Consider the following 23,414-nt stretch of genomic DNA (forward strand, 5'->3'; position numbering starts at 1 on the left):
CTCGGGCAGAGCGAAGGAGGGAGGGTTGGGGGAGTGGCCTTTCAGACGGGGCCTCCCGGTTGGCTGCCGTGCCGAGCCGCGTCTGGTCCCCACGTGGGGGAGACGGAGCGGAGCCGCCCCCCCACCTCAGAGCCGTAAGCCCATTTGTCAGCGGCGAAATGATGGGCATTAATACAGAACGGCGATTAATGAGTGGCCGTCGCTGATTGGTCGTTGGCGACGCCCTCCGTAGGAGGAGCTGTCGTAGCGGGGGAAATAGACAGGCGGCTAAAGAGGCTGCGTGCTTGCCGACGGGAGTGGTAGTTTATTTTTACTACATTGGCCACGTAAAGGCGGGGAGAATGGCTCCGTCAAGGACTCCACTTCCCAGGGTGCTTTGCAGCTACCTTGTCTTCCGATTGTTGTGAATATGTATCAGAATGTTAATGATTTGGTGCTGCTAAATTTGGTCAAAGGAGTCACCTCGCCAGAGCGTGTTGTTAGAGCTGCTCGGAGCGGTGGGTTTGGGTTGCCGCTGCGGTTTCGTGTTATATTGTTCCGTCTTGCTATCTGCAAGAGTTTGGAAGGAAAAGGAGAGGATAAAAAAGAGGGAAATAAACAACTCAATCAACCAAGATCGCATTTCTTCTTTTTTAATTTTTAATTTTTTTTATTAAAGGGGAGGGAGAACAAGAGGCATTTAAAGGGGAAGAAGAAAAACAAAACCGCAACAAAAGGGTTATTGCATTTAGACCTTTGAAGACGCGTATAATTTCCTCGGTGGGGAGAAAAAAGACGGGAGTGAAAACAACACATTCTTTTCATCTCGGGAGTTCCTGTTTGCTTTAAAGAAAAAAGGATTCCTTCTCTTCCTCCCTCCGCCCCGCCGCCTTCTCTCTCTCTCGCTCTCTCTCATCTGCCTCGTTGCGAAGGGCCAACAACTAAGATCAATAAAAGTTTTCAAACGGAAGAGGCGGCTGCGAGAGGCATCTGCTGCGGGAGAGGATCGCGTTTGGTATGAGCGGAGTTTTCCTTTCCTTTTGCTTTGCTTGCCACCGAGGGGGACAGGCGGAGGCGGAGGCGGGTCAGCCGCGGTGAAAGGGAGAGGAGCGTCGACCCTCGGACCGCGGGAGAGCCAGCGAGCGAGCGAGCGAGGAAGGAAGGAGCCGAGCCAGCGCTGCTGGCGGGCCGCGAATGAGCAGCCTTCTTCCGACCGCTGGGACATCGCAAGAGGGACTTGTTCGAGCGCCGCTTCGGAGCGCCGAGGCACCTGGACCCTCGGACTGCGCTTAGGGCCCTGGGCGTGGGAGCGGCGGGCATTGGCCGCAGCCTCGCCGGCGCGTCTGGTCCTTGGCCAGGGACACCCCCTGTGGAATGTTTCACGGGTCCCCTTCTGCCGGGGACTTAGCAGCCGCCTCTGCCGCCTCTTGTGTGTTCGCCTCTCGAGTCCTAGGGGTGGGAAGGTGCGGGCACAGCCTGAGACGCTCCCCCTCGAAGCGCGAGCGCCGGGCAGCCCCGTCCTCCTCCTCCTCCATCATCTCCTTTGCATCGCTGCAATTAAAATCAATGAACCGAGTTTTCTTTCTGGCCCAGAGCACCCACTAAATCGGTTTGGATGATTCGCGATCTGAGCAAGATGTACCCTCAAAGCAGACACCCGGTGAGTAGCGGCGAGCCCGAGGGTGGAAGGGCTGGCTGGGGGCTGCGGCTGGGGGCGAGGCTCGGGTTCCAGCAGCATCTCCCCCACCACCCCACCCCGGCCCCCCGGCCCCCTCTCCCGAAAGTCTTGTTTACCAAATGGGAGGGGCGGAACTGTGCGGTCGGTCCGGGTAGGGGGTGGGAGAGAGCGAGGTCTGGGGACGGTCTACGAGAATAAAGACCAATCTCTCCCCCTCCGCTTTCCCTCCTGCTAGGAGAAGGCAAATGAGGGAGGGAGGGAGGGAGGAGGGAGAGGGTGAAGAGGTGGGAGGGAGAGTTGGGTGAAACAATTGAGTTGTAGCCATTTTCTTATTGTTGTCTTTGGCTTTCTAGGCTTTACGGTGTCAGGGATTGGTTTCGTAGTACTTTCCGGCTTGCTAGCCTTTGAAAGAGTCACAGGCAAATTAAGCGGAGAGGGAGCGGAGGAGCCGTCATCTTAATTCGTTTTAGCTGCCCAGTGCGTTTCTGCTGCCCATTTGTACCTTGCGATTCCCTTTCCCTGCCCTCTGCCCCCTTTCATCCCCACCCGCCCGCTCCTTCACTTCCCCGATATGAAGACCCTCCGTGGGGTAACACAATATCCCCCCCCTCCTTCCTTAAGCCCTTGCTAGTGGTGTTGGCTGGTTATAATGCTGGAGAGGGAAGATGAGCCGGCTGAGCAGAGCTGCCGCCGCCTCTATTAGAGGCTTATGGAGGTGTGGACAAGCAAGGCTCTACTTGGTGGGTGCATAAGGCAGGCAGGACTGGCATGATTGAAAGACAAAAACACTCGGCGTGTCCGTGCGCGCGCACCCTCGTGCCCAGAGTGAGTTTTAATTGCTCTTTTCATTACTGATGTATGGGTGACCTCGGCAGGCATGTTTGTATGTGTTGCGTGCACCAATGGCAAGGCTGGGCAGAGGAGTAATTAAAACATTTCATTCTGATGACCGCTTCTAGGCACCGCATCAGCCTGCTCAACCCTTCAAATTCACCATTTCCGAATCCTGTGATCGGATTAAGGAGGAGTTTCAGTTTTTACAGGCTCAGTACCACAGGTAATGATGTTTACTTTCCCTGATCCTTGTGTTTGCTTATCTCTTGTCACTCCCACTACTACCCCCTCCAGGCAATGCATGTGTCTCTCTTCTTCTTCTTTTAAAAAATCATACTCTTGTCTTCATTACAAAGAGACGGCAATCTTCCCCACCACTCTGCCAAACAAAACAAAGCAAAGCATTCCCGGGTCACAGCCCTGATAGAATGGTGTCATTTCATCTCCTTTATCTTGGCAATGAGCTGTGCCCACTTGACTGAGGGAGGTTTCAAATACTAGGAGTGTGCTTTTAAACATATCCCTCAATATGTTCATAAACACTCCATCAAAGGTACTTACTATTTTTTTAAGTTCTTCTGAATTAATCCAGGTGGAGGAAACACACCTTTAAAAGGTTAGTCTTGGCAGATCTAGAAACAAAACACAAATAAAAGTGCTCTTGTGGATTGGGCAAAGCACCAAGAGCAAAGAGGTTTGGAAACTGCTGGGCAAGGATTTCTGCCTCTCCCGGCCCCAGTTCTAGGGGTGTAAGCTAACAGGATTTGAAATCTCTTCCCCACCCATCCATGCACATCTTTGCTTAAATTAAATTTTTTGACCCCGCTCCTTCATATCTTGCGTGACAATGTGCAATGTCAGGTGCTGATAGAATGGAATTGGAGCTGGAGTGTTCTCTCATTATCCTTAGGGTAGAAGTACTTTCATACTCTTCTTGACAAACAACTCTCAAGATTGTTGCAACCTTAAGTGTGTGTGTGTGTGTGTTGGGGGGGGGGAGTGCAAAGAAGGCTTTATTGCTCAGAAGATGTCACTTGTAGATGCTGTTGTGCTGCTTCCTTTAAAAGCCTAAAACCTTTCAACCCTTTCTATCTTGAGTGGTTACTCAAAGTTATATTGCCCGTTTAAGGGCAAGCAAGATCACACATAAAGGCAGCTTAAGTAGTGGTCTTTTTGAAAGAATTCCACAATAGCAGGTGATATTTATCCTTCGAAGACAGTCAAGCCGCCTGCCTAAGAATTCCATTTTTCTGACCTGTTTCCTTACCACCACCTCACTGACACAAGATGCATTTGCCTGAAAACTTTACTGCATTTTGGTTTTGAGCAAAGGACAAGTGGATCTTATCGACAAGGGAAATCATAGATACGCTCAAACTACTTGAATTTGGCTTCTTATTAATATTACAGAGGATATCCTGCAGGGACTATTCATATATCGAGAGGCTATGCAAAGGGGCATTATTAAGTACTCATGGATGTGTGTGTGCCTGTTTCTTTTCTTTTTCTTTAACAGTTTAAAGCTAGAATGTGAAAAACTGGCCAGTGAAAAGACAGAGATGCAGCGACATTATGTCATGGTAAGCAAGCGGCATAACGAATTCAAAATGTCTATTAGGGTGGTATACGAACAGAGAGGAACGCGAAGGTTGCTGGAGGCAGTCAGCTAGCTAGCGATAAGAGGCACTGTTGTGATGAAGGTTGCATTAGAAAACCTGGGCCCTGAAGGTTTGGCGCCTGCTTGTTATTCGGCGCTTTGACATAATTTTTTTCTGCTCAGTGGAACAATCCACTTGGACTTTCTTGTGTGAAATGAGTGTGTTCACTCCGGCACCCAATGGGTCCTGCATGGCAGAAGGTCTTTGAAGACTCTTGGTGTTTTAGGTATAAAGAATTCCTTACCCTTTGGCATATTGATGAAAATATGATTAGCTGGTCGGAGGCGTATACGAGTTTGCATGTAGTCTTCAAGACAAAAGCTTCCAGTCTATACTTCCACCTGCCATTGATTTGCAGAATAAATTTGTCATTTCAGAGAAAGACATTTGCATTTTAAGAGGCAAGACAAAGAGAACCAGCACTCTAATAAAAAGTCTTAGTTCTTAAACCTGTTGCTTAGGAGCTGCCAATTAAAGGCTTCATGGTTAATTGAGGACGTTGGTGACCAGAATTTTTGTAGAAAAGACCTCTCCCCCTCCCCAGTATGTATTTGTGGATTCCCTGCAGCAATGATTGGCATTTGATGAAGTCTCTAAACACCTAATTTTCTGATGGATTGTGATGACACCCAAAGAGCTGTTTTCTATCTGCTCATCTGTTTATATGAGGAAATAATTGCTTTCTTTACGTGATGGAGTGACTCTGTTTTAAGGAGGACAATAACCTTGAGATATGCGCCTTCTAGCCAGAGCAAAAGCTATCCATCAAACCTTCTATTCTGGCCTTCACCTGCTCTGATGTTCCTTGTGCATATGATACTAACTGGCAAAGCCGAGCTATTCTGCAATACAGGAAAGCAGGGTTTTCTTTTTCTTTACCACATACACAATTGTGTGTCTGCTTTGAATCTGAAACGCTCTGCTGTTTTATTTCTTTGCAAAGCCTATATTTGCTTGTAGTCATTTCATGTTTTTAATTTAAAATATCGAAAGAAAAGTCTCCTCTACATTGCTGATTTATGACCCTGTCTGCTTTCTAGCATTTCCAACATTTTACCATCTTAAATTGGTGCTGTGGAACACAATGTATACTTGGGCTCTGTCTGATCTTTAATAATTGTATTTGTCATTTTCCCTTTCTGGTATGCATGTGTGTGATTTCCTTCCCCCCCTCCTTTTTTGAGTGGTAGTTTAAACAAATGTAGAATTAAAAGCAGACCAACACAAATTAGGAATGTGTATGATTTGAGGAGATACAGCTTAGTTACATTATGCTACGTATGCTTTCAAAAGATTGCAAATTGTGTGTGTTTGTATGATTACATATTCTAAAATGAGTTCATTTTCCTCTTTCTTCTTAGTATTATGAAATGTCCTACGGGTTGAACATAGAAATGCATAAACAGGTAGGCAACACATTTCCTCTTTTTGTAAAGTTGCTGTTAATTTTTAAATTTTTAATCCACTTAAACTACAGCACTCATTCAATTGCAGACAAGATTTTGGTTTGTTTGTTTTTGCTCACCGGGACAAACTGATTCTTTGAATGTGACATAAGAGCCTGTGCAGGCAGGTGTAGGTGGTCTTAATATTTTGCGGACATTCCCTAAAATGCCTGTGGTGGATTTGTGTTGGGTAAATGCTGTTGGATTTGGTAACAGTTGTGTGAAGTAATCTCTGCCTGCAAGTAGTCCAGTTGTTGCCTGTTGATAACAAAATCAGAATCTTAGGTTTGAGCTGTCTTGAGTTGAAGCCTACTGCCTTGTAGATGAGCTGATGGGCAGTGGACCTGAGACCAGTCTGTGTATGGTGAAGGGGCCAGTCGCCTTTTAAAGGTGTTGGACGTGCGAGTCGGTGAACTTCTTGAGATCTGTAGTTTGAAAAAAGGAAGTTGATGCGGAACGAGAAAGCATGCCTCTGTGTCCTTTTACGTGGACCACCTCAGGAAATCCTGTGCTTCAGTGCCAAACACTCCTCACGACATATAAGCTTATACTGATGTAGACACCAGCAATCAGGCCATGACTGGTAGGTTAAAGTATGCTGTGGTAAAGAGGATTTTTGTTTTTAGGCTGAATGAGGCTAACTTTTCCTGGTGAAGAAGCGTGATTAAAGTTTTTTTAGAATTGTGTATTGCTGAAAGTTATGGGAAGGTGGTAATGGAAGTCCTCTAGCACGGCAGCATAATTCTGATCAAGTGTTGAATTCTGTACAGAATGTGAGAAAATTTGACTTCAGAATTTTGGGAGCTACTTCATAGTTTGTTCCTTTATTTACACTTCTACGGGTTTGTCACAATAGTTAAGCTGCTAAATTGGGCATAATAGCAACACACTGTCTAGTGTCTACTAGCTTAAATTTCCTATTCTGTCGCATAACAGGTTTTGGCTGCAATTCAGTTCATTTTAATTGCGCCAATTCAGATGTTGAGGACATGTGTAAGTATTCATAGGATTAATGGTTAATATTAATTAGTGCTGTGAGCTATTGGGAAGAATTGTTAAAACCTTTTGAAGTCAGAAAAAACTTTGTCTTGAATTTGATGTAAAAACTCATCCACCTACCTTTTTAAAGGACAATAGAGTATTTTTGTATCTAAGCAAAATTGGTAACCAAAATCCTCATGGATTAGCTTATGAAGTTTCTGGTATGTGTACCAAAAGAGCCATTAACATTTTGTTCAGGAACACATTGAGAATAATTTAATATATGTATGTAATTTTTTTTTTCTGGGCAGGGGGAACCTAGAAGGTGGAAAAGCCTAGATATAAAGTTTGTAATGTTTGCACTGCCTCGGTTTAAAATAAAGAAAAGTGGGCTTTCGAATATTTCACATTGGAAACTGCAGCAGGGTGCTCTGAGTAAATTTTATATTTAATTTGAAAATGTGCTGATTTTGAAGGATTGCATTTAATTAGAGTATCGTTTTTCCATTGCTGTCATTTCTGTTCAGATTAGTAGTATCAACACTCCACCTCTGCAGAAAACACTTCTTTTAATACTTTTTATCACATGCTGCCGACTCTAATGAAATGCAACAAAGAAAGTTCTTCGCAGAATTATCATTCTGAAGACTCTGACTGCCTTAGCCCTGTTTCTCTGCTGTGTAATATGTGGGCTTGGTAATGTTGATCATAGTATTTCTCTACCTGCCTGCAACCCTGTCCAGTAAAGTTCTCCATCTGACATTATGGGAATATTGGAAGCCTCCCTTACTTAAAGCCACCTTCTTCAAAGGGGGAAAAAGCCTTCCGACCTCCACCTCTTTGTCCTGCCCTCCCCCCACCGCCCAAATTTTAACCAATTGAGGCAGAGTGATCTGCTTTGGGGGTTATTTGTGGATTTTGCTCTTATATTCAATCATACGAAAATCCTGAGGGCAGTTTATCACATTATGGAATACAGACAGCTCTGCAAGCCACCTACTTATTATATTTCCTTTATTCCTGCCCCTCCTCCATTCATCCCCCCCCCACAAAGAAAAAAAGCACAGAGGGCCTATCTATCTTTATTTGTTTTCCCAGGCAGACAGCCTTGGTTTCTCATAGCTCCTTTTCCAGATGTAGTTGCTGGATGCCCTTGTAATGGAAAGCAGGCAATAATGGAGCGAAGTTGCCCTGCAGCATAATTGGGCCCTAGTTCTCAAGATCAGGTTAGGCTTATTCGCTTATTAGATTTGTGTCTCCGTGGGTTCAAAAGTAGGGCTCCCCGGAGCCCCTGGAAGAAGTACCCTAGTAATTGGTGGCCCTGGTATTTGAAACCTTTGTGTATTTTTCTGTTAAAACGTCTGTTCTTCTTGGCTGCTCCCAGCCACCAAGTATTTATTTTTAGAGAATTTTTTTCATTGGAACAGAAAATGACGGCTGTGATGGAGTCATGACTCTGTGATTTAGCAAATTGACAAAAGGATAAATGCACATAGCTGGCTGGCCCTGTGTGTGTGTGCCTTGAGGGTGGGGGGGGGAAGAGGATGTGGCAAGGTCCCCCCCCCTTTCTTTCTCCTCCCCCTTTGCAAGGCTGATCATCAGTCATCCTGTGTTGATTTTGATAGGAGACTATTAAAGTGAAACCTATGGGGAATTTGTCATTCTGAAAGGAAAGCTAATGTAATTAGTACCAATTAAAGTACATTTAGCAAATTGGATTTAATCTTAATTAAGCCTGCATAATGTTGCCAATTTTTAACAATTATGTTTGAGAACATAATTAATTTAGATTTTGGTAACTGAGTAAATAGCATTAGACTGATAGAATTAGTTTTCTGAATTATTTAGGTTTATTAAAAAAAAACAGACACTCAACACCAACAACCCTGGCATGTGGCACAGAAGCCTCGTTGTTGTTGTTGTTGTTGTTGTTGTTGTTGTTGTTTGCAATCTTTGCTAAGATCAATAGAGTAGGATAAGTGTGTTGGGAGATGCCAGATTAAAATCTGGTGTTCGCCCCCCCCTTTTGTGTTTGCCTTGGGATGTGAAAAAAATGTAAGCATTGCTCTCTATGGCAAGATGCTATTGATAAGGTTATCATCCTGAATATTACTAAGAAGCAAGTGCCTTGTATTCAGTGGAATTTATTTCCAATCAAGCACGCATGCAATTGTGCTGTTAAAAGAATTAGTGTCCTGAGAAATGTTTTAATGGGCCAAACCTTCTTAAAAGCACATGCACACACTAGCACTTCTACATAAATTCAAAAACACATGGATGTGTTGTTTCTTTGACTCTTTGGATTGTATTTTTGTTATTTTAATTAGTTGATAATGATAGGGTATAATAATCTCATCGTTTTAGTCAATCGGGAATTGAAGTGCTTTTACTCCAATATTCACTATTAAAATCAGAATTAGCCCTTGGCTGCAGATAAGACCATTATGAATAGTACCAGTGGGAAGTCAAATAGGAGGCAAATATCATTCTCTGCGTGTTTATTCCCCCTGAGTTGAGATTACAGTGGTCCTTTTGTTTTTCAGCAAAGCTCTTCCTAGTTGAAAGCATTCTCAGATAAACTGGTTCCTTTTCCTATGGATATTTTCAGGAGATCAGACCTTGGAGGTTTTGTGCGTGCATTTTAAGAACCATCTCTGTACGCCCCTCTTCCCTTCCTCCTTTCACTGCAATCCATGTAAATTTTATTACAAGTCTTAGGCAACAACCATGTGAGTGCTTCTAAAATATTAATTGAGTAGAAATGAAAGGGCTCTGGCCAGCTGATAGGATATCATAATCGTAGCTGCAGTAGTCGATGGTAAATGATGATAAATGGCATTAGGAACCTTTTAGCAAACTGTAATAACTACAAGGAGGGAAGCGGTATGGATTTGCATTATATCTGATACCCTCTGGTACCAAGTGGATTGCCAATACTGCTTGTTTAGCATTTTCTAAGGGCAATAGGATATTGATTTCTGACTTACAAGGAACAGCTCTATTTTCACCATTGAAAAGTATTGCAGGTTGTTAAGAAGAAATTGACTTGAAGAGGCCTGACTGCTGCCCATCATGGAGCAAATAAAGCAAAACTGCCGAAGCATGGTGGTGCAGTGAGATGGGGCCCTCAGCAATTTGTTGCTATTAATTTACCATGCTCGACAGCAAATCAATCGGCATCTACTTCATCTGCTGGAGAAAATGCTGTCCAGGGCAGATAAAAGGCCCCGCATAGTACAGGGAATAGGGCTGGATTGGCCAAACAGAGGCTGCAGTTAATGTGTAAATAAGTGAAATCAAGGCAACTCTTGCAGAGGAAGCTGTTTTTAATTAGGTTGGGGCTTTATAGTGAGCTATTTAAGAAAGTAGCATAGAGCTCGGAGGGGAGGAGCAGATTTATTGCCGACTGGGTTGATATATGGTTCATATGACATCCTAGCCTGGAGTCTGCTTACTGCTGGTGCTTCAGTAAATTACTTTGGTAAAAGACCAAAGATGGAAATCCATTTGTTTAATTTAGAGCTGAATGTGGACTGTTTTTCATCTCTGGGGTCACAGAATGCTTATATTGTCGAGAACCTCTGGTATATTCTCTAATGTAATGAAGTCTCGGAGGGTTGCTCAGGCCTCTGACTTAAAGGAGGGCTTATGTCAACCCCTGACCTGCCCGTAGTGGAAAGCCAGTGCCAGATGCCATGGTTACCACCCCATCCTCAGGTACGCACATTTCCCTCTTTTTCCTAGAGGGGAAAAAAAGAGATCTGCCACCACTTTCGGTGTGCCTGTCTGATAAGCAAACGAGCTGTTCCCTTCCACTCTTGGTGGCCTGTTGCCCTGAGCGGCAGAGTGTGTCTACCTGAGCAGGTGAGCAGCACTAGTGGCGAGCAACCAGAAGCAGCTGCTGTTTGTTGGTTTGCAGCCTCTTGCTGCAAGTAGTGTCTGCCTCCACTTATACTCTGCACAGGCTTCCTTAGTCACTTAAGTGTTGAGAACAGCCCAGGGTTCAGATCCCATCTGCAGAGGGATGCCTTTATGTGGGACGGAACTCGCACGCGCTCAAGGAGCATCTGTGTTGGGACGTGTGTATCTCTTTACATTCTGGACAAGCAACTTGGTGATCTGTGGAAATTAATAAAAAGGTGTGTAATTGTTTAAATGACATTTCTCTCTGTTTATCTTTCTGATTACCTGAAATGTTTTTGGCTTGCATAAGATTGCACAATGTATGTGTGCTATATTGATCCTTAGCTGGAGAGATGCTGCCCTGTATTCTGGAGGAAAGCTGAGGAACCCACTAGAATTGCACCTCTTTGAGTTTTCTCCCCATTTATATACAGCAGGAAAGATTTAATTGAGATACCAGCAATGTAGTAGGAGCTGGCAGAAGAACTGGGAGGTTTAACATCAGATAGACTAGAAGTGAAAATGTAAAAGATTGTGGTGTCTCGCAGTGTTAAGGTTCTAACCTTGAGATTTTTCCATCAAATTTTAAAATATAAAATGTGTGTTGACAAATCAGTATGAAGGCCAGACTTCATATGTCCTAGTTTAAGATTATTTAGCATGTACTGTGAGACTGATTTTGGACCACACCTTCCTATGTGTGACATTTGGATCACAGAGCCCTCCTATGGCCACGGCTCTTTGGACATGGGAGGATGGGGGAAGCAAGGGTTTGTCAGCAGGAGGAGATTCTTGTAAACAGAGTCATATACTTGGGAACAGGAGCAGAGAATTGGAGAATATGATATTCTTCCTTTTTTATGAAGTATTGTTCCAAATTTAAAATAAAATGTACGTCTTTAATAGAATGAGGTTTGCTGTTGCAGGACCTCAGTTGCAGGGGCCTTCGTAGTCCCTTGGTATCTTTCATTGCTGTAGGAGGAAAAAGGGATCCATTACTCTTGGGATAGCTGGCTTGAGGCCGATATGCTCTGAATACGAATTTGTCGCCCCCCCTTTTTTTAAAGGCACTAATTTCTGTGCTGTATCTCTCAGTTTAGCATAAGCCTCATTTACCTGCACTGCCTGGAAAGAACAGAATCATTTGTATAATTAGATCTTCCTATAATTGAGAAATAATAAATAAATAATAGTAGAAAAAGACCGCTTCTATAACGTTACCTTGCCCCGCAGGTATGCATGGTGAATGGGATATCTCTTTTGCCTTGATGAACTTACCCTGACATTTTGCAAAGCAAAAACGTACGCCATGGATTAGCATGGCCACATCCTTAAACATCCACAATCCAGGTGTCTAAAGATTGCGCTCTTTTATCTGCACTTCACACACTGTGAGGGGGAAAAACTGATGGGGCAGCAGCAGCAGCGTACCAGTAGCAATTGGGCCCATTTGGTAAAAAGTTGGCTCGTGCTGCTTTTTAGGCTGCATGCAAGGCATTTTACATAGTAAACACACAAGAGTGTGAATAGAGGCACACCTTGGAACAGCAGTATGATGTTTATCTTTCTCAAACGTGATTGCTGTGTACAGTGTGGGATGTTCTTGATGATACAAGTGAGTTTTCCATCATGTTTATCCATGTTCTTATTAATTGCCGCGTATTCATAAATAGAAATATTAGGGCTGATTGAGTTTGATTTGTTCTAATTATTCTGGTGCAATTAAACTCCATACTTGAAAAGTAAGAGAGAAGAGTTTGTGTGACTATATGCGCTCAGTGCCCATTTGGAACTTAATAGTTCTGAGTGCGCCATTTGCTTCAGAAAGTGTTTGGCTACACGTTGGGAGAAAGTTGTGCTATTGGCTCTCTGAAGAATTTGATGTCTGTGACGTGTAGTGCATGCCATTTATTCCATGTTTTTTTGCACTACAAAGCAGAACTGATCTCAGCAGGTCTGATGCTAATTGGCAAACATAGGTCAGCTTGTGAGCCTCTAATCAACAAAGCCTCTAATATTCCTCTTAATTGAAGAGTGTAAACACTGGACCAATTGTCAGTCCATTGAAGTTAAGACCTAAATATTTATGCCAGTGTTGCAGCCTGCGAGTAACAGCTCATGAGGCTGGCATAATGTCATATTATTATATTGCACGGTTGCAACAATTGTTGAGCACCATTCTCCTAAACATTTATTCTACTGTGTAGCAAGTCTCTGGATACTACATTTATAATCAACAGCTAGAAAAGCCATACAGTATTAAGGAACATTTTCTTTAGCCGGTGTCCTATGTTGTGGTTTTTAACCAAGAAAAAGAAAATACATTCTCTTCTAATATTTCTGAACAGTTAAGGCCCTCCCCCTACTTTTTTTCTTTTTCTAATTTCATTTGCAGACATGTTTGCCAAAGCAGCTGGTCATATTCCAGAGCAGGGTGGCCAAGTAGGGATTTGTGGATCACAATACAGTTTTTTATCTGCCCTTCAGCATTGCCTGTGAAATTTTTGGTGAAGAAAACATACTGCATGCTATTTAACTCAATGAGCAATTTTGTTTTTTGACAGTATGCACGTGTCCACCATACTTCATTACATTTCCCTCTTTTAGCTTATAGAACCATAGAATTCTGGAACTGGAAGGAACTCTTGAGGGTCATTTTATCCAGCCAGCTTCAATGCAGGAATCTTAGCGCACACTAGTCTCCCATCCAACAGGAAACCATACTGGACCCTACTTAGCTTTGCAAATGTGCTAACCGTTTTATTGCTGCACCACTAGGGGTTATGTCATGTCATCATGGTCATTCATTTCAATTAGTCTGGTCCAAATAGAATGTGCTTGCCTTCAACCCAAACTCAAGTTATCCTTTTGTAGTCCTTATGTGTGGGGTTTGATGTATCACTAAAATAAATGTAGGAAGTTTACTTTATTTTCCTTTATAGACTCCAAATATTTCCACATTTATTCCTACCAACTTAAACTATTTTGGAACACCTTCAGCTTATCATTCACTTGATAATTCAAATTTATAGCATGGACTCTTTCAGTTTTTGGCTCTGATTGTTAATGGTAAAAGATGGGAAACTAAGCCTTATGAGGAGTGCTTGAAGGAGCTGGGCATGTTTAGCCTGGAAAAGAGGAGATTGAGTGGAGATATGATAGCCATCTTCAGATATCTTAAGGACTGTCACATGGAAGAGGGAGCATATTTGCTTTCTTCTGCTCTGGAGGGTAAGAGTCAGACCAATAGCTTCAAGTTATAAGAAAGGAGATTCTGACTAAACATTCAGAAAAAGCTGACAGTAAGAGCTGTTCAACAGTGGAACAGACTCCCTTGGGAAGTGGTGGACTCTCCTTCCTTGGAGGTTTTAAAGCAGAGGTTGGATGGCCATTTGTCATGGGTGCTTTAGCTGAGATTCCTGCATTGCAGGGGGTTGGACTAGATGACCCTTGGGGTATCTTCCATATCTGATTCTAAGATTGTTCCTCATAGCGATATCTAAAGTTACAATTCTGTGTTGACATTTTGAGAGATTTTAGGAAGTAGGTAGAATATGACTAACAATACTCATCTTGATAATGCAAAAGTAGCCCGATGTGATCTGAATTGTAGACTGTGGTAGATAAAATCTGGGGAGGTTAACCAGGCACTTTCTCAGGCTTCCACTTGACTCCTCAAGTGTTCCAAAGTTGTGCATCTTTGGTCATTATCTGATTGGTGCCCCAGTTGTGGAATCTCCTCTAGGAGATACGGTAAAGGACCCCTGGGCAGTTAAGTCCAGTCAAAAGTGATTATGGGGTTGCGGTGCTCATCTTGCTTCAGGCCAAGAGAGCTGGTGTTTGTCCGCAAAGAGCTTTCTGGGTCATGTGGCCAGCATGACCAAACCGCTTATGGTGCAACGGGACCCTGTGACGAGTGCCAGAGTGCATGGAAACATCTTCCCGCCACAGCAGTACCTATTTATCCACTCTCGTTGGCGTGCTTTTGAACTGCTAGGTTGGAGCTGGGACAGAGCAACGGGAGCTCTTTTCGATTGGCAAGACCAAGAGGTTCAGTGGTTTGGACCACAGTGCCATCCACTACCCCAGGACATTTTGGCACCTTCCAGGCCTTTCCAAGTTGCTTCTGGCATTAGTGTTTGTTGTTTGTAAAGCATTGGGTTTGTCCCAGAAGATGGTTTCGATGGTGGTTCTTTAATTTATTTAGGCATGTTTCTTATTTGTTCTTGTTTGTCTGTTCGGTTTCTTGCATTTTTATTAATTTGTAGGCCGCCCTGAGATCCTAGGATGAAAGGGATGGATAAAAATAGGTGAAATAAATAACTCAAAATCGTGAAAGTGCTGCCTGCTAAAATGAAGTCTTTTCAGGTTCTAAAATGATTTCTGACATGTATTTGGAAATGCTTGATTCATTTCAAGGTCTCCTATGGTGATTGTGTGTTAGTCTGAAGGGCTCTGATGATGAACAAAATGGAGCCTTCCTTCCTTCCTTCATTTCATTCTTGTTTTCAGTAGTTGCTTTAGCACGGAAGGCATGAATACTGTGAGTGTGTTTTGTGTATCTATTCGCTCAAAAGTCTCTCCTTGTCTGTGGTTACCTGATGTGTGAAAACACCCCATGCTTACATACCACAAAAGAAGTTCTCATGTAAACTTTTTTTCCTTCTAAATAGGGATTTTATTGTAGGTTTTAAAAAAACCATAGAGATACTAGTTCTGATTTCAGTGATGCTTCTCCTTTTGAAGCCACATTTCCTGAACTTGTGTTCTCCCTTCCTGCTTTATACCAAAGGCAAGGTTGAGTTGGACCCTGGTCAGCTGGGTTTGGCTCCCCGCATCCTGGCCTGTAGTAATCACTGAACTTGATTGTCAAGGTCAGAAGGATATACAGTGGTACCTCGGTTTATGAACACAATTGGTTCCGGAAGTCTGTTCATAAACTGAAGCGTTCATAAACTGAAGCGAACTTTCCCATTGAAAGTAATGGAAAGTGGATTAATTCGTTCCAGACGGTCCGCGGAGTAACCGTTCATAAACTGAAGCGAACTTTTCCATTGAAAGTAATGGAAAGTGGATTAATCCGTTCCAGACGGGTCCGTGAAGTACTTAAACTGAAGCGTTCATAAACTGAAACATGGGTGTAATTGGTTCCGGAAGTCTGTTCATAAACTGAAGCGTTCATAAACTGAAGCGAACTTTCCCATTAAAAGTAATGGAAAGTGAATTAATCCGTTCCAGATGGGTCCGCGGCGTTCATAAACCGAAAATTCATAAACCGAGGTGTTCATAAACCGAGGTTCCACTGTATATATATACGAGTTTCATTTTGGGTTCTTTGACTTGCTGCAATCAGGTTTTCTCCATACATGAAAATTTGGAAGTATGCTGATGTAACCAGAAATGCAGTTTGGTGTCATCTGTGTCAGGAGTGCTCATGTAAATCCTGGTCCAGGCTGTTCTTATGTTTGACACTGTGGTGAACTGAATGAGGTTGGGTCCTGCTAAGACAAAGACCTTGTGGGTGGTGGCGGGTTCCTGGGACTGAAAATTGGGTAATTTGCTTGTTTGAGACAGGGCTGGAGGAACAAGTACTTAATCTAGGGGTGCTTTTCATTCCAAAATCACCACTGGGGGCTGAAGTGAACACTCGGAACACCTTTCACCAGCTTTAGATGTGGTAGCTCTGACCATGCCTGAACTGCAATAGCCTTGCAACTCATGCATTAGTACTCTCAAAACTGAAATACTTTATAAAGCCCTCTATGTGGACCTGCCCTTGAGGCTAGTCCGGAGGTTGTAACTAGAGCAGGATGCCATGGCTGGGTTGCTAAGTGCAGCCATTTAAGGTAAAGGTAAAGGGACCCTTGACCATTAAGTCCAGTCGTGACCAACTCTGGGGTTGCGGTGCTCATCTTGTGTTATTGGCCGAGGGAGCGGACGTACAGCTTCCGGGTCATGTGGCCAGCATGACAAAGCCGCTTCTGGTGAACCAGAGCAGCTCACGAAAATGCCGTTTTACCTTCCTGCCGGAGCGGTACCAATTTAACTACTTGCACTTTGATGTGCTTTTGAACTGCTAGGTTGGCAGGAGCAGAGACCAAGCAACGGGAGCTCACCCCGTCATGGGGATTCGAACCGCTGACCTTCTGATTGGCAAGTGCCACCCACGTCCCACAAGTGCAGCCGTTTACAACAGGGATAAAACACTGCTTTTAAAAGAAGTGCATTGGCTGCCAGTTGGCTACTGGGCCAGGATAAGGGTAGTGATGTGTTTCCAGCACTTGTTGAAAACCAACTTCTTGACTCAGCTCTTGGAGCCCATTAGTATGCCTTGTTGCATTTTAGTTGATTATGTATGTGACTGTATTTATTGCCGTTGTTAATGAACTTCTATTTTAGTTGGCTGTAAACTGCTCTTACTGTTGTCAAATAATGGGTGGTGCCTGAATGGTTTTAAATAAATAGGAATAAAAGTTAAGAAGTATTTCCTCTCCACTCCAGTGAATACACTTGATAATAACAATCTCAAAATGCTTTCAATGCCTGCTTCTGCATTTGAGAATGGAGCCCTTCTTAGAAGGATGATAAAGGACTGCCACTATATTATACAACTATGCAGGGCTTTTTTTTCCAGTCGGGAACTCACAGGAACTCAGTTCCACCACCCCTCAGGTGGGTTCTGGCACCTCTCAGGTGGGCGCCAATGCCATTCTAAGAGAACGAGGGAGGCGTTCATGGTGAGTTCCGGCACCTCTTTTTCTAGAAAAATAGCACTGCAAGACTCAATGCACAGGCTTGCTCCTCATACAGATGTATGCATGTATGTTTAAATGGAACTTACTCACAGGTAAGTGTGCAAAAGCTTGGCGCCTTAACTCAATCAAAGTAGACAATTTCTTCAACTCCACAACTACATTCCTGTTACTTTCTGGGTCATAACTCTTTCCACACTTGCCTTGTTGGGGTAGCATGATGGGCCAACATACATTCTCCTTGGCTTTTTTTTTACCATGACTGTTCTGTTTCCTCTTGGGGTGTGCAGTGTAAAATATCACACATCCCAGTTCTCTTTGTGGCTATGAGGCCAGAGCCTCCACCCCACCGACCCCCCCCCCCATATTACTGTGTGCAATGCATCCCTGTATATCATAAGCTTTACTGCAACCTTCTAGAGAAATGTTCTCCTTGGTGGTATGCTTCCCTTTTCAACTTGTATGCCTGAGTCTGCAAATCCCCATATTCATTTTAGTTTGCAGTTCCCCTCGCCACTTTTATTTAGGAAGGTATTGAACAAAAAGGAAAGGCTAACTAGATGATGAGAAGCCACCAACCCACTACTGGCCTCCAGCACCACCAGTATAGAAACAGTAAATAAGGCATATGGTAATGCTGTGCTTTCAATTGCATCCTCAGGCCGGGGATGCAGATTTACTGTCTTAGAAAAGCATTTCTGAAAGCTGAGGGACCAGTTTCTCCTTGCCTTTTCAAGAGTTTGGACCCAGAATCAACAAATCAAAATACAACAAGAGCAGCATATGCTCTCTGCAAAGACTTAATAAAACATTTTGGTACTTGTAGGCACTGACAGAAAAAAAAAGCTGTGTGGAAATTTAATACTGCAGAGGGATGGTGAAATAGAAGGAAAAAAGAGTAATAAAAAAATCCACCAGCTATAGGTTGAGGCTGTGTTGACGATAGAAGTGCAGTTGGGGGGTGTTACGAGTTGTGATTGCTACCTATTGAGGGGAGAGCTGATAGAGCTGAAGGCCACTGGGCCTTGTCAGTGTTTTTTTGTGTTGCACAGATAAAATGGGCTACAGAAGATTAATGTCATCACCGAGAGTCTGAGCCACTCAGTTTGATGAAACTTGGCCTTCAGCAGTTCTTCAGTTCTTCCTCCTCTTCTTCCCTTTTTTTCTTCTTTTAGGTGAGAAGTTCAGTGAGTGCAGTTTCTCCCGTCACAGTACTATTGAGTGAAATCCTGAGGCTAGCTGAAAGGAAGTCTGTAAAAATATTTATTTAGTGGCCAGACTTGTCCCTGCTTGTGTCTATTAGGGAAGGGCCACGTCTTAGTGGCAGAGGATCTGTTTGGCATGCAGAAGGTGCCAGGTTCAATCCTTGGCATTTCTAGGTAGGGCGGGGGCAGACTCTCATCTGAAATCCTGGAGAGCCATTCCTAGTGGCTGTAATCTGTGCTGGGCCTTGGAGCCTGATTTGACATAAGGCAGTTTCCCGTGTTTGTATGAATTAGCAACCATTTGGAACTTAAATGAGCCCCACTTAATGCAGCTTTCTGAAGCCCAGTTTGTTTGGCTTAATTGCTTTTTAGAGTACCTGTTCTTCATTGGAAGGATCTTTTTTATACTGGTGAGGAGACGGTGTCTAACACTGTAGGAAAAGAGTTTAGCTAAGAAGTGACTGAAGGTGTAATTTCAACACAGAAGATAAGAGGAGCAACACCAAAAAATAAAAAACTGCAAAGCTCAACAGTGGAATTTATTTCCATTGTTTAATGTTCAGACATGAAATTTTCACCAGAAGCATCTTGCATTCTCTGTAGACATAGGCCCGTCTGTAACCACAGCAGTTTGCCCAGAAACAAGCTCTCTTCAAGCATAAAACAAGTTGCAATCTCTTTGCCTCGGGTGAAAGACAACGGCTGTGTTCAGATTACCATATTTCAGTTTGGACACAAGTCATTTTGCTTTGCATGTAGCCCCTTCTCTTCTTCCTTCATAGTGTACTTGAATGAAATAGGTCTCCAGTTAGGGTCGTAAACCAAGGGGAACCTTGATCCCACAGATGTTGCTGGACTCCCATCGCCACTTACCATTGACCACACTGGCTGGGGTTGATGAGAGTTGTAGTCCAACAACATCTGGAGGTCCACTGTCTTAAAAAAAAGTCAAACTATGATTTAAGATCCTGGCTTGTTTCATAGCTAGTAACCATAGTTTCCAAGTTCGGTTGAAATGGTTCAGTGGAGACTTCTCATTTCATTTAGATGCGGAGAGAACATACTGTGCATGTTGGCAAAAAACTCTAGCATATCTTGGTTTATTAAATTAAAATAGGATCTTTTGAACCCAACCCTATATGTTGAAATGCATTAAGTACATTAAATATTGTAAGTCAATGCTACTTTTGAGTACTGGCTTGAGACTTTGCTGCTTCTGTGGTTTTATTTTAAATGTTTCTTGTTGGCCACAGTAAAAATATTTTAAGATGCATAGTAGAATTCTAGCTCCAAGTGATTGTTCCCATCTAATGTATGAATCCTTTGAGGAACTACTTCTGCAGCCAGCAAAACACCTGAGAACACAATCATGGGGTATTCTTGTTTTTACTGTATTCTGGTTCAAAAAACACATAGAAATTGCAACTGGATTTAGAAAATGTGGAGAAAAGCACTTGAGGGAATGGTTTGGCAAGAAAGGAGATTCTGATCAGGGAAGAATATTGTAGTTTGACGGTTGTGAATGAAAAGATAAAAATAACCCATCAGTTGAAATAACAAGGATGGAGGAGGCTGGGTTGATGTGAGGAGTAGAAGTGTTAAATGATACTATTCAAGCTTAAAACAAGATCTGAAACAAATATTGGCAGAGATCTTTGATAAATTAGGAGTTTTTATTCAAGTAAATGAATATTTTGACTGAGTGAAAAGCAGTGTTTGCTTTCTCTCTACAATTAAAATAGTATGTGTAGGACTTTTCTGCAATAAGTGATTCTGTGCAGATCACAGCGTTCGCAGGTACTTAAGTGCGTTGTCTCTTTGTGTGTTTGCATATGTGAATTATGTTTAGTGCAATGTTATTATATATTTATGCCTTATTAGTCATGATAAAAGACAAAATGGGCCTTGTTAACTCACTGGGGTGGCCATTTGGTCCTTGCGCCATCAGCCTTTACCTGACACAGCTGCCTTGTAATTATCAATTGCTTGGGGGGGGGCTTTGTGCTTCCTTACTGCAGACACACACCCAACTTGTGGATGGCAAGTGGGGAGGAGGCTAGCCTGGGATGTGACTGCAGGGGTGGGGGCCAGTGGGGAATTGCTAATCCCTGGTGGTTCTCTAACTAAGCCATGACAGGTTTTTTGTCACAAGCCTGTCTACAAGTGTGAAATGCAGACCAGAAGACACTGTCAGAATGGACACTGAATACCACAAGTGAAAAATCTGTGGCCCAAGGCAGCAATTTATGGGTTGGCAAATAATAATTTTCAACCTGTTTCTCAAATGTTACTTTTTTGTTGCACACAAACGCTACATGATTGGCCCATAAGTAGCAATTTAACATGCTATTTCTAAATGCCTCCAAAGACTTCTGTGAGCCGGTATTAGGGACAAGTGGTTTTTCCTCTGTGCTTAACAGCCATGCCAGAACCGGCCAGTCAGAAGAAGCTTGGCTAGGAACTACTAGAACCTAGCAGAAAAGAAGCAGAGCCCAAAGTTAGGAAACTGTGAATGTTGAAATGGATGCAGACATTAAACAGGGGGGAAAGGGGGGGAGTCTCAGACATGTGGGAGGATTCTAATCTCACAGGAGTGACCAGAACACTTTTGGATTTCTGTGAGAGGGGGAGAGACAATGTGCTTAAGATGCATTACCTCCCTGCCTACCCCCAACCCCAATTTCTGGTGAGCTGATGGAGAACGACTTGCTCCTCAAGTCTTTCTAATCAGCAGTGCAAGATCTGGCAGCTGATGAGTCTCATCGCCCTCTGAGATCCAGGGAGAATGATGCAGCCACGCTTACATGCTCCCATTCAATGCATCAAAGCCCTTTGAGGCATGGGGCCTACAGTGTCACTGTGACAGGAATGCTGTAGCCCTCGCACCTTGCATTACTCTTATGCTGTGATTTGCACCCTCCCGATGTTGCATTGTGCTACTGCTGGTGAAATAAGTTGTGGGTAAGGACAGAGTAAATGGAGAGGAGGGGGAGGGAAAGAGAAAAGGGGAATAGATACTGGGTACAGAAGAGAGAGAGAGAGAGCCACATGCATTGTACAAGGGATGAGGGAGCCTAAAAGAACAGGAGGAAGTAGGAGAGCGATCGGACGGATGCGGAAGAAGGCCTACCCCTTTCTCTGTACCAGAAAGCGCTCTTTTCCCACCCCATTCTGTGTTCATGAGAATGCCATGGAGATAAGCAGCATGGGGTGTTGGGGGGGGGGGGTCAAGAGAGAAATAAAACCTTCTATTTATTTTGGGTCTGTGCACTTCCTTGCGCCACTATCAGCAGTTTTGGCAAACTCGCCCCCATAGTTATGCCGGCACAAAAGGCAGTGCGCATCAGGCTTAAGTCAATCAAAGTCTACACTGGAATCGTGGTCTGAGGGAGGCTTGCGGAGAACAAGGAACAATGGGGAGAAATTACTTAATTAGTTTTCTCTACACGTCTCCGATTTCCCTGCAGTACCATTCACTCTGTATGACAGCCTTCCCATTTCACAGTACTCCCTTTGAAAGATGGCAGTGTATTAGCATGTGAGACAACTGAGTGCAAGGGGGAGAGAGTCCACCATAGCAGTGGCACTGTCTGCATTCTTTTCTTTAAAGAGAGAGGGGGTATATCTACATCTATCTACTGTATCCAGATCACACGTGACATGGCGCAAAGTAAGACAGCTACTGTGAAGATAAAAGCTCGGAGCTGGACAAGGCCGGCGGTGGCAGGCAAAAACGGTTCGAGCACATATGTATCTATTTCAAATCTACCGCATGCAGAGTTTAAAATGACTGTGTGCGTCTAAAGTTTAAGCCTACATCTTTGTCATGTTTATTAAGAGAGGTGTCGTATGCGTGGTTGACTCCCAATTTTGTGGCTTATTCAACATGTTTTTGAAATAAATGATCAAGAGTCTCTCCAGGGAACTTGGCAATGACTCCACAGCATTCCCAGGCTCGTCTTACGGGAAAAGTCAGCCTTGGCCCTCTGCAAGTTGGGTTCAACTTATAGGTCTTGGCCATGTGTGTGGGCTTCAGCAAGTCCTTCCTGTTCCAGTCACAGCGCCCAGAGGGAGAGAGACTCCCTGGTGTGACTCTCTGGGCACCCACACTAGTGTCCTTTTGCTGCTGGATGAGCCCTTTCCTGTCCTCCCAGGCCTTTGAATCACAATCCACCAGGTGCCTCATTTCTTGCACCAAGTTCCCCTTTGCTGGCTTTTATGGTTTCAGGTGGTTTAAATAGTTTTCATGGCTGGGTTTTATGCGCTTATTTTAAGTTGTATTTTATTTTCGTTCTGAATCTTATTTTTTTAAAATCATTTCTTAACTTCATTGTTTGTGTGAAATGCCCTGTGAACTTGGTTGGATGGGCGGTGTGCAAATATAATTAAGAATAAGCACTAGTAGTTGGGGATAATAATGTGACTTGCCACATCGAGCTCTTGGGGACAAACTGGTGAGGGAAGAATGATTATTTCCCACCCTCTGCCTTGGGGACGTGGTAGACTACACACCTCTAAGAATACTAATGTAAAGGTATACTGAGGCCATTGCATAATTGAGGATATTAAAAGGTAGAGGAGGGAAACGACTAATTCAGGTTGTACACCGAGTTGGGAGTGCGTGACATGGAATTCCAGGGGAGTTGCTTCCTAAGCACATGTGCATTAGATTGCTTGGAATAACTCTAGTACACAATGCCAAATGCATGTCCACCAGGTAACACGGCAAGGAACTGAGAAAGTGAGAACATTACACCTGAAGGTAATCTGAAGGTAGCAGGCCTCACAGAAAGGCCTGCAGTAAGCCTCAGTATTGCGTAGTGGCAGAAATCACAGCGGCAGTTAAAAACATTAAACAAGCAATAATGTGGTTTTCTGAATGTTTGTCTTCTTCTCATCTATGGATGCCTCATGGTTAGTGTGACCAAAGTCTGACCAAAGTGTTTCTTTCTTCCCCTCACATACCTCCATGCATATTG

General features: G+C 43.5%; 1 protein-coding gene across 8 annotated transcripts in view; it reads left to right on the plus strand.

Moving 5' to 3' along the window:
• The first annotated feature begins 1,499 nt into the window (after window positions 1-1,499).
• The window catches only part of LOC118076889 (transducin-like enhancer protein 4), a 133,719-nt gene continuing 111,804 nt past the window's right edge, over window positions 1,500-23,414 (plus strand). For 6 of the 8 annotated variants that reach the window (XM_035100057.2, XM_060280067.1, XM_060280071.1 and 3 more), the window contains exons 1-4: window positions 1,500-1,639; window positions 2,617-2,714; window positions 4,008-4,071; window positions 5,511-5,555. In XM_035100057.2, the coding sequence (XP_034955948.1) occupies window positions 1,595-1,639; window positions 2,617-2,714; window positions 4,008-4,071; window positions 5,511-5,555 (252 nt within the window). In that variant the 5' untranslated portion in view covers window positions 1,500-1,594. Of the gene's footprint in view, window positions 1,640-2,616; window positions 2,715-4,007; window positions 4,072-5,510; window positions 5,556-23,414 lie in introns of those variants that run through there. The other 2 variants (XM_060280074.1, XM_060280073.1) reach the window with 2 other exon arrangements.

The sequence above is a fragment of the Zootoca vivipara genome, chromosome 11, assembly GCF_963506605.1.
Source record: "Zootoca vivipara chromosome 11, rZooViv1.1, whole genome shotgun sequence".
NCBI lineage: Eukaryota > Metazoa > Chordata > Lepidosauria > Squamata > Lacertidae > Zootoca > Zootoca vivipara.